This window comes from Paramormyrops kingsleyae, chromosome 18 (assembly GCF_048594095.1).
Source record: "Paramormyrops kingsleyae isolate MSU_618 chromosome 18, PKINGS_0.4, whole genome shotgun sequence".
NCBI lineage: Eukaryota > Metazoa > Chordata > Actinopteri > Osteoglossiformes > Mormyridae > Paramormyrops > Paramormyrops kingsleyae.
Window position 1 is genome coordinate 21941605 of NC_132814.1, and position 11198 is coordinate 21952802.

The window sequence follows — 11198 nt, forward strand, 5'->3', positions numbered from 1 at the left end:
CTTATTTACACTCTGTACATATACTTGCTTATATAAATATGCTTCTGGTTTTCTAGTAGAAACAGAACGAACATGAATTGTTCATTGTTCATATAGCAGTTAATACAAGGAAAAATCCATCTGATTAATGCTGCATAGAGGCAGACGAGTCCGCTTTGCATTAAGCCGCTTGCAGCATTATTATGGGCAAACTGTGTATTTGGTGTGACTAACAGGTTTGAGAAATATAAATATTAAACGCTGTCTGCTTTAATGAGGTACGTGCCGCAAACTGTAACACTGATCGCGCTTTCTGTACGCGACTGCAGCTATGAGCATGAACAAGGGAAATCCGCGCCATTGCCTTTTATCGCAGATTATGCAAAATACCGGCAGTGGAAGTTCGCTGTTAATGTGGGATAATTACACATGCAAATCACCGAGCAGTCCGTCAACAGAGTGGACCCACCCTGCCTCACCTCCTATTCATTGTTGCCAATTCTCACCCATCTGGCATGACACTCACGCAAGAAATCTTAAGGCAAATCTATATTATTCCATTACAAACCTACAGTTAGCCACATCAAAAGCATTGGGGTAGTTTGCAAACCCTGCAGACAAGGTAATAAAACTGTTGCATACATATAAATGCATGTGCATGTGTGTGCAGACTTGTCTCGAATTGAAAATCCACTCCAGCCAGCTGACCAAAGTTGGCAAGCCCACATACCAGTCTACACTGCTCCCGTCTGTGGTTTTTGTACTGCGCCAATTTGTGCAGCAGTTTGCATCCAGCATAAAGTCACCATGACTTGTAGATGTGGGGATGCAGGTACCCTGCCGTCCTCTAGCGGGAAGGCAGGCCGCTCCGACTGCCACTGCTTCGCCTACCCCCCCCCCCCCCCCACCACCACAGGCACCACCCACGATGATACGGCTTAACATTGTCTGAGGCAAAGGCATGCAGAAAATGCCTGAACAGACCTACCACTATTTCTGTCTCCAATTAAAATGAGCCCTGGAGCGTTTGGGCCGCGTTTAACCCAACCTGTTCTTTCACATGAAAACACTGAAAAAATATTTTTCTTAGTTAAGAGCGGTTAAACTGTTTTGGCAGGCTTTAAATGCTAACCTAAGTACCATGAACGTGAATAAGAGATGCCATGTATAGTCTGTAATGTAGTGTCATTCTGGAGTAAAAGTATCACCATACGCAGTGTACTGGTGATTGGAAGGTCATGGGTTTAAATCCCCTGGCTGACAGAGTGATGTCACCACTGGGGCCCTTGAGAAAGACCCTTAATCCCAACAGGTTCTGGCTGATGGTTCTCTGATTCTCACTTGTTGACTCCCATGTTGCTGCGTATTTCCTGGAAGGGGTGATAATCATTAATCACTTTGGAGAAAAGTGGGTTGCTAAATAAATTTCTAATCAAGCCTGTTTTTTAAAATGGATTAATACTGCCTGTTTCTCAGGAGTTCTTGTATCCATTAACTGTATCCTTGAGTATAATTCTCCTGACTGCATTGCTTTTAAAAGTTCAAAAGAAATTGTCTGTTCATAGCACAGGGCATCCTGTAACAGATGTTCAGTCTGGGTGTACTCCATCATCAGCCCATTAAACTGGCCCACACGTGTCTCCATCGGGTGGGTCAGCCAGTCGGGTTCCTCTCCATCGTACGACTTTCCTTCATGGGTGACACGCTGCTTGGAGAGGCCTTTGGCACTTAGAGCCTGGCTGGTAGAGTACACATGGATGGAAGTCTGTATTAACTCCCAGGGGGTCTATAGATGCTAATCCTCAGGGGTTCTTTGCTAATCCTCAAGGGGGTCTATACTATTCTTCAAGGAGGTCTATGGTAATTCTCAGGGAGTCTATAGTAATCCTCAGGGGGTATGTGGTAATCTTCATGGGGTCTATGGTAATACTCATGGGGGTTTATAGTACATTTGATGATACATTTCAGACTCCAAGCATGAATCGCTGAATCCACAAATGGTGTGACATCATCATTAATAACCGATTGCCTAACCAGTACTAACGAGAGGTGTTCTGTTTTGGGTAACCTGTCGGCCATGTTGCCTGGAATTGCTTTGCGGGCTGCTATGCTCCCTAACCGCGGGCGCTGTGCAGAAGAGGCAGACGAGGTTGTGCAAGAGGAGGAGGAGGAGGAAGAAGAAGCTCCGGAGGGTGAAGGTAGATCGTTTGCTGCATGCCTGCGTCACTATAGCAGCATGAAGGGTGAATTCTGAAGGCAAGGATGGATTTTTCTGCAAGGGGAGCCCCAGTGATTTGACTCTGCTTCACACTAACTGCACAGGCAGACATCGGTTTAGAGGCGTGGACACTGTTTATCCGCGCTGTCGCTTTCTCTCACTCTCTCCCTTTATCGGTCTCTGTCTATGTTTGGCAAACACACACGGACACACACACGGACACACACACGGACACGCACGTTTGGAATGAGACTCGGCTGCGATAGCGGCTGTGAGTCACCCCCGTATCTGAAGTGCTGCCCGTATATCACTTCCCCGCACAGCTGGCAGCCGGGCAGCCCGGGACTTGTCATCGCCTTTAACTGTGTTGCTGCCAGGCGCAGCGCTGCCTAATCGCCATCATTACGCTTTTCAGATTGCACACACTTCCCAGCACCGGAATGAAAAAGCCCCCGAGCCAGAGGATAGCTAATATTATCCGCCAGTGAAGGAGACAGCTGTGGTTAACGCACTGCATATGACATTTTTCATTTTCCACACGTTTTGTGGCAGCATTTCACAAAGGATTGTGTAACCGACCACGTAGCCCAGTCACAGCCACCTGGCTAACATCTTCTGGCCATTCAGTGTGTGTGCATGCTTTCTGATGTCACTTTCACGATGCTCCTGGCCCAGATGCTGAAGGAGATGCTGACGATGGAGCACACGGAGAAGGTGAGCCCACAGTCATCTCCCCCCGAGACACTAGCCCAGTCTAACATTAGCTTCAAGACCAGCAAAGACACCACACTTGATGTTATTATTCACAAGAAGTGAAAAGGATTTCACTGCCAGAGTGACTTCTGGGTGAACTTGCCTTTTATTTTTATAGTTCTGTTCCGGTTCTTTTTGTTGTTTGACATTTGGAACAGTAATTTCAATGGTGGACTCATATCCCATTTGTTTCCCAAGATCCTCAGACTATTATCCTTGCTATTGGCAGTGATGGCTTGGGGCCCCTGAGGGTTGGGGGCCCCCTGTTGGCCGCAAACAGTCACTACAGAAATATTAAATAAACACGTTCCTTTTTTAGGAGATGCTGATGTAGCATGTTCTGCTAACCAGCCAGCTAGCTATCATCTCCTAACTGTACTCACTGGATATTTATCTAGTTTCTGGATCATCTTGGGGGGGGGGCTTTTTAAGTGTTTGCTTCTGGGATGAACAGGCTTTGGGGTGGGTGGGCGTAGTCACAGATGCTGAGTGTACTTCGCGGGGTGAACAATATGCCCTTGCGTATAAAGATTCCTCAAATGCCAGGCCTTTTTTGGTCAACGTGGCAATGTTGCAGGGTCCTCCTTGTACTATCAGCTTTCTATTTTGGGTTCACGCTCGATAAGTGTTGGGCATCACTGCACATGGCAGACTTTCAGGCAACACTGTCCGTTTGGTTCCAGGCGCTGGGGAAGAAGCAGAAGATGGAGGAGGTGATGAAGGCTTATCACGAAGATCTCCTATGTAACCCCGAGACTGTCTGAACTTTGAGGAAGCTGTAATATTTACACTTTCGGGCAGTGATTCCAGATCTGGTCCCCAGAGACCAACAGACTCCCCACTTTTGCTCCCTCCCAGCTCGGTTGGGAGGGAAATCATGGACCGACTGGGTCCCAGAGGACCGGATGGGGAAGCTTTAAGATAAATTTACAGAAGTATCCTGATTTTACACACAAATAAACAAATTGTATTAGTGAAAACATTACCAGTGAGGAGTGTGAGGATTTGAATCTCTTGATGAAAGCTGATATATTAAACTTCTTCCTGTTTTCTTTTCATTGGTGCAACAGAGGAGACGAAACCCAAGCCAAAGTAAGTCACCTGGCTGGTTAGCGAGACCCGTGTCTGGTGTGCAGCGATGCTAATGGCCTTCTGCTGTCTTTCAGGCCGTTCATGTTGCCTAACCTGGTACCTCCGAAGATCCCAGATGGAGAGAAAGTTGACTTTGATGTGAGTGAAAATGAAACAAGCACCATTAAAAAGACCCGGAAACCCAGAATCTTACATTCATATCAACGCATAATATTTTAATGTAATTGGTTTAGAAAGTCCTTGCTTTTCAAATAGAATCTAGAATGTAATAGGAGGCATATTGATTCTAAAACAAAAATAAAGTTGTTTTATTGTTCTCATTGAGTATAACCATCTAACCAGCTGTATTTCAAATATATACAGATGAATAGAAATATGACAGTATACAAAGGGAAGATGATATAGATATAACAAGGAAATACGTGTTATGTTTTGTTATGTTATGTTATGTTATGTTATGTTATGTTATGTAATGTTATGTTATGTTATCTTATCTTATCTTATCTTATATTATCGTATCTTATCTTTAGCATTCATTTTGATTGTCTGCTTGTTGAACTCGTCCACTCGTCCCAACAGGACATCCACCGCAAGCGGATGGAGAAGGACCTGAACGAGCTGCAGACCCTGATCGAGGTTCACTTTGAGAGCCGCAAGAAGGAGGAGGAGGAGCTGATCAGCCTGAAGGATAGGATCGTAAGTGGCTCTGCCCTTTGGATCTGCTCCCATCCCTCTCCCCACTGAATAAAGTCCTTCCTGACTGATGTGTCCCTGTAGGACAGTATCTGGTATTTCCTGTTAGGAACAGGAAGTGTAATGGTGAATGATCAGCTTTGGCTGGGGGAGTTGTCGTGCGTTTGAGTTTTCAAACCAGTAGGTGCTGAGAAGGAGATCAGATCTCTGTGAAAGATCAAAAAGTCACAAAAAGTCACCAAGGGTAAAAGTCAACAAATTCCAGGATTAAGCTAATTGTTTGCAGTGAAGTTGAACTTCTGTAGTCCATTTTGCTGTCGGCAGGAAACACGCAGGTCTGAGCGAGCTGAGCAGCATAGGATCCGCAGCGAGAGGGAGAAGGAGCGGCAGAAACGCCTAGAGGTGGGTCTCCTTCGCTAATGATCGTCCTCGAGGGGTGCATCTATTCACAGAGCTTCCCATGGTGGGGAAAAAAACGAATTCCTCTTAAATTCACTAACGGTGTGAAATCTGAATGAGCCTTCCAGTCAAGTCACGTGGGCTTTATTGTCCATTTGACTTGACTTGATTTGACTTCAAGGATTGTCCAGTTTTCGCACAATGTTCCAAACCCCAGTGTGAAGAGTAGATGGATCATACCTGTGGTCACGTTTCAGGAGGAGAAGGCCAGGAAAGAGGAGGAGGAGGCCAAAAAGAAGGCCGAGGATGATGCGAAAAAGAAGAAGACTTTGACAAGCCTACATTTTGGCGGCTACATGCAGAAGGTCGAGTCATCTTCGGGGATAGACGTGCCGACAAGCGGCGTGTGACTGGGCTGACCGAGATCTCTGACCACACAGACGGACAGGCGGAGCGGCAAGAAGCAGACCGAGCGGGAGAAGAAGAAGAAGATCCTCAGCGACAGACGCAAGGCGCTCAGCGTTGACCACATGGGTGAAGATAAGCTCCGGTGTGTTTGTTCTCCTTTCATAGTTAATTGGGGGGGGGGGGGGCGTCCCCAAGGGACAGGATAATCTCATCACATGCAAAGGCTGAATTTATTCACCAACACAGTGGGACTTACACAGACAGCTGTGCCATCACTTATTCCCATCATACATTGCTCTTGATTTCTCCACAGGGAGAAGGCCAACGAACTGTTCAAGTGGATATACCAGTTGGAGGCTGAGAAGTTCGAGTTGCAGTACAAGTTTGCGCGGCAGAAATACGAAGTAAGCGGCATATCCATCCACCTGTTTACAGAAACCACTCATGCTTTGTGGAGATATGCGTCCATTCCTGAACTAGAGGAGAGAAATGCACTCCAGATGGGTCTCTGGATCATGTGACAACACCCAGCCGCCTTTGCTGTTGTCACCTTAGGGTTTGTGAATCTTTTTTGACAACTTCAGCTTTTCAAACATGGTTGTCCAAAAGTCAACATCCTTGCTTGGTCGGTTTCCTTATCAATGCCAAGTCAGCTCAACAACAAAGAACCCTTAATTCCAGAAAAAAACATTCCAAAAAAATGGAGAAAAAAAAACTGCCCATCCCTTCTCTGAAGTGTTCGGTGGTAACACTCTGCTGATGTGTTTTGGGGGCTTAAAGAGAAAATAAAAAGCACAGATAAATAATCAGAGCTCTGTGATCGTCGCCGTCTTACATTTATTCATTTTATTCTTTTTAGATCAATGTCCTCAGGAACCGTGTGAGTGACCACCAGAAGACGTGAGTGACATCACAACGACATTCTCACATGTAGCAAACCAGCCAAGCTCCTGCTAGATTTCACAAATGCGACATAGAATGTAACAGTGACACTTCATTCATCCTCATGGGGAAATTCTCTTTTCACCCACCTCATCTTGCTCTCTATGAGACACACAGACACACATGCAGGTGAGGTCAAGCTTGGGGGTCACAGCACAGGGTCAGCCAGCATGCAGCACCCCTGCAGTTGGGGGGTGGGGGCCTTGTTCAAGGGCCCAATGGCGGCATCAGTCTACTGGCCCTGGGATTCAAACTAGCGACCATCCAATCACAGGCACACTCTGCCCCCCACAGCCTCCTGTGAGGGTCCCAGGATGAGCAATGCCAGAGGAATGTTGATATTGGGTATTTTCCATTTCCTTAAACCAAATATACTATACAAATGCTGTTTTATTACCAGTCACACCCACTTTGCATATAAGTGATTCAGTCATGAGGAATTGAAAGCATATAAACAGTGAGCCCTATAGCAGGAACCTCAAGGACTGTGGTACAGGCACTGGGTCCGACATTCCAGTACCAGTGCTTTGGGTCTTCGGAGTGGTGTGGAAGGACAGTGTGTTCACGATTGGGGGACAATGAGGGACAAAGTTATGCGTCTGTGAAAAAGTTTAATGCAGAGGTGTCGGATGTCTGAACGGTGGAAAAGGACAGGGTGACACTTTGCCCATGTGGGGGGGGGGGGGTATGGGCAGATTCACTTATCTGGGGGCCCCAGGCTGACATGACCATGGACACTCTTGTGGTGCTGAATTGACTCACTGTTCCGTTTTTCCCAAGGCCGGGTGAGGCCCTGGTGTTTGCCGGAGCCCTGGGCTATAGCCTAGGATAGCGATGATCCTCCCCTGGGGGCAGTCTCTGAAATACATTTTGACTGTTGGTAAACCTGTAGAGGAACATTCAAGTTCAAACGTAGCCTTAAAATAAAAACAAAAAGATTCCACGTCCCACTACCTGGAAAAATGTCTCACCCTGTGTGATCTTTCATGAACTTTCCCCTCCCGCTGATCTGCAAGCTGCTACTTTTCACCCCCAGCTGTCGAATGACCTTCAGACGGGGGTGGGGTAAATAAGACCCCTCCAGGACGGTGGACACAAAGGCGCGAGTTAAATAGAGGTCTCTCTAAGGGGCATCTTCAGGCTTCGAGTACCGGCGGAGTGATGGACGCGGCAGCTGCACCGGAGAGCCACGGGGTCGTTAGCAATATCGCTATACGCGGCGCCAAGGCTTGGCCAAATCCAGAATGTTCTTCGACACTTTAAGGCTTCCCTAGACTTTCTATCTGCATCCTGCCTGGTTTTAATCGTGAGCTGTTTTTTGATGCCACTGTTTCATCGTACATGCCCTGGCGTGTGATGTGCCAGTGTTACACAACCTTTGATTACTCCAGCAGGACTGGCACCCATGTCTGGCAGGACTGGGTGTGGGCAGAGGCGTTGCCTCTCTGTGGGAGAGCTGCATGGGAAGCTCTAAAAAATCCACGATAGCTTCATGGTTGCATATAACTAGCAAGTAGGGTCAAAAGATCGTAGCTCGCTAGCTTGTTAGCAGTGTTTATTTAATGTTTGGTGTAGTGACTCTTTGTGGCCAACAGGGGCCCCCACGCAAATGCGAGGTTCGAATGGTGGTGAAAACACTGTGGCGGCTAATCAGCTAATGGTCCACATGTGGTCCCGGAGTGGGGGGGGCGATGCATTCTTTCAGTGACATGCTGCAATTCTGGATCGGAAAACAATTGAGGGGGGTGGAGGGGGGTCATCGCCCCTCTCCAGGAATGGCGCCTTCAGCCGATGACGGCTAGAATGTCAGGGGGTCATGGCTCCCGTCAGCGGTGGCGGCCGGCATTCTCTGCGTGTGAATCAGAGCCGCGGTAGGTGGGCAGACGTCGCTGCAGCGTGGTCGGCCATCGCCAGCGGATGCTAAGAGGAGCTGGCGTGTGGCATAAGGAAGCCAGACGCGGCATACAGTCCATGGCGTCACAGAGCAGGACATGCGAGAGGGTGGCATTAAAGCCACTCTTATAATCCCACAGCTTTGTATAATTACAGCGTTACTTTATACCATAAATTAGTCAATTATCCATCTATTACCAATGATAAAGATCAGCAAAGACAGCAGTAGTTAGACAGCAATTTTAGACCGTTTAATAATGATTATAATTATCACCTTGTACCGTTTTGGGTTCAGGAACCCGCTCAGATACTCTCGGCCTGGCAGGCTTCTCCCGTTCATGAGCATGAGGTTATGCCTGGCAGAAGGTCTCGCCGGGTCCCGCACGCGGCCTGGACTCGGCTCAGCCGCTAACGCGCTGCCATTTTCCCTTTTTCTTGTTCCCCTGCCTTCAGCTCCAAAAGAACTAAGAGAGGACTGAGGAAGTAGAATCGAGGGGGTGCAGAGACGCCGAAGGAGGATGAGGACACTTCCAACGCCCCCCCCCCCCCCAGCTCCCCCATGTACAGGATGTTGTGTTTTCACTCCAGAAACATCTTCCTGGAAAATAAAATCCCCAAAGTGGCCGAACATGTACGAGCAAATCACAATCACAATCTCTGTTTAGGCCTACAGCAATAGTGTCTTATTCTGTTATACTGCTCAACAGTAATTTCCGGATGATGTAAAAAGTTACGACAGATAAACAGCATGTTCCCTGCTTCTAAATACCCATCAGCTTTTACTGCTGAACATTGTCATCAGCCGTTAGAACATCTAAAGCTACTCAAGCAGTAGAACGCCATGGGGCTGAACGTGGTGGAGGTAGAGAACATCAGACTGGCTGAAATTTTAAATGAAGCTTTATTTGCCATTGGTACAATTACAAGTACACAGGAATGTGTTTTTTTTCACATATCCCATCATGCTCTCCTTTTTAAAGACACAGACACACATAGAGGTGAGACTGAAGCTTGGGGTCTGACTGTAGGGTCAGCCGTCCATCCAGCCCCCCTGGGGCATTTTTCAGGGGGTTAAGAGGCCAACAAGGATGTAGCTACTCTGCCAAGCTTGGGATTCAAACCAGCAACCTTCCAATTCCAGCCAGAGAGGTGAATGGGTCACCAACCCCATATGACTGTTGCCTTTATGGGGAGTGGACATCCGCATGTGGTTAAAACGTAACCAGAAACTGGGAGCCTGCGGTTTGCGGTCGTTGTGTTCGGCGGCAGCTGCTGAGGTCTCCTGAAACACAAAGTCCGCTATCATGCCAAACTTCTACATTTCCTCCCATACCGCAGTTTAAAACTCAGTCTCAGTTTAGTCTGGGTGAACTGCAAGAGCTAAACGCAGACAGAGCAGATAGCAAGAGTGCAGCACCGTGATTGGGCAGGTGTTCAGGAGTCCCGCCCTCCTGTGAAGCACACTGGGTGTTTCCCGAAGCTAAGACCATGGTACTTATGTAGGGGGGAAACTTGATGAGACACGATTAGACTTGAATCGTCCTCAGTGGGACACACCCAGACATTCACTGGGCATGAACAAATATCCCACATCGCTTACCGTGTAAAAACATACCCTTTCTTAAGTGTCTCCTCAACAAAGCACCAAATATGTTGCCACTAGATTCTTTTTTCTTTGGCTTAAAATAGAAGTCAAGTTAACAATTAAAGGTCACGAAAGTCAGCACTCTTAACTCAAGAAAATAAGGAGGAAAAAATACTTAGTTTGCGCCAAGAAAACACCCTACAAAGAAGATGTGGGATTGTGCAGGGCTGGTGTAACCAGGGAACGTACAGCTACCATGCTAGGGAGCTAATGACCAACATATGTGACAGCCAGGATTAATCATTGGGAACATCCAGGAGCAGGTTTTGCCCTGCCCACATGTTTGAAAAGTGAAAAAAATAGTGAGTAGAGTCAGAAGATGGTAGTTAGCTATCTGGTTAGCAGAACATGCTGCTACAGCATTTCCTAAATATGGAAAGTGTTTATTTGATTTTTAGGGTAGTAACTGTTTGTGGCCAGCAGGGGTCCCACCCAAAAGCATGCTTTGCGTGGTGGTGAACGGAACCACTGGGGACACACCTGTATGGTCGAGATCTGTGGAACTGGATTAGGGTTATAAGATACATTATAAAGCCATAGAAAAAGCGTACAGCAGACAGAGTATGTCAGTATTCCTCTAACAGGTATATTGTGGTATTTGAGACAAATTGCACGGTGTGACAAATGTTGTGAGCCCACAGGAAATGCTGGGCTGTCCTTCGAGAGAGAGCTTTCGATGGCTGAAAGGGTTAAAGAAAAAAAAAAAACATAGCACACTCTCAGCCATCACCACTGTGCACATATCAGACGTCCATGAAAGGCACCGCATGATAAACAGGGTCACAGGAAGCTAGCAGAGTCAAACTAATATCTACCTGTCCCCCATTTTGCTGTGTATGGAACTAGTTACCGGTCACTGAAAAAGACTATTTTTCATGTAAGATAATTAATACAGTATCATTATTATAGATTGCGAATCCCTAGTCACATTCCAATAGAAGGTGGCGACATGTTGAAAACCGGGAATCAAACACCCCTGTCGACCCATGAGCTCTGCAGGATGATTCTGCCATGACCCAGTGAACTTCACAGAGAGGAGTGTCATCTGGGGGGGGGGGGGGGTTACTCCTAATTCAGCGGCACTTTCTATTTAAAGTCTGTCATTTGTAGCCTCTGGAATGCCTTTAATGACCAGGGGGACATGTTCAGCATGTCTCCCATTGTATGTTTAGAGTG

At 47.0% G+C, this 11198-nt stretch overlaps 1 protein-coding gene across 1 annotated transcript; it reads left to right on the plus strand.

Moving 5' to 3' along the window:
* The first annotated feature begins 2114 nt into the window (after positions 1–2114).
* Positions 2115–9121, plus strand: tnnt2a (troponin T type 2a (cardiac)). The gene is made up of 12 exons (XM_023834080.2): positions 2115–2177; positions 2873–2911; positions 3634–3663; positions 4021–4042; positions 4117–4180; positions 4622–4738; positions 5060–5137; positions 5392–5499; positions 5575–5684; positions 5856–5946; positions 6402–6442; positions 8831–9121. The coding sequence occupies exons 5-12, from the start codon at positions 4124–4126 to the stop codon at positions 8862–8864; spliced, it is 636 nt and encodes a 211-aa protein (XP_023689848.2). The 5' UTR covers positions 2115–2177; positions 2873–2911; positions 3634–3663; positions 4021–4042; positions 4117–4123; the 3' UTR covers positions 8865–9121.
* Positions 9122–11198: the final 2077 nt, after the last annotated feature.

What these genes read in the sequence shown, in the direction of transcription:
- tnnt2a (XM_023834080.2), top strand. Translation starts at nt 4,124, where the DNA reads ATGTTGCCTAACCTGGTACCTCCGAAGATCCCAGATGGAGAGAAAGTT. An exon ending in TTGGCGGCTACATGCAGAAG is followed by an intron (nt 5,500 to 5,574) that starts GTCGAGTCATCT and finishes CTGACCACACAG; the next exon opens with ACGGACAGGCGGAGCGGCAA. An exon ending in ATGGGTGAAGATAAGCTCCG is followed by an intron (nt 5,685 to 5,855) that starts GTGTGTTTGTTC and finishes ATTTCTCCACAG; the next exon opens with GGAGAAGGCCAACGAACTGT.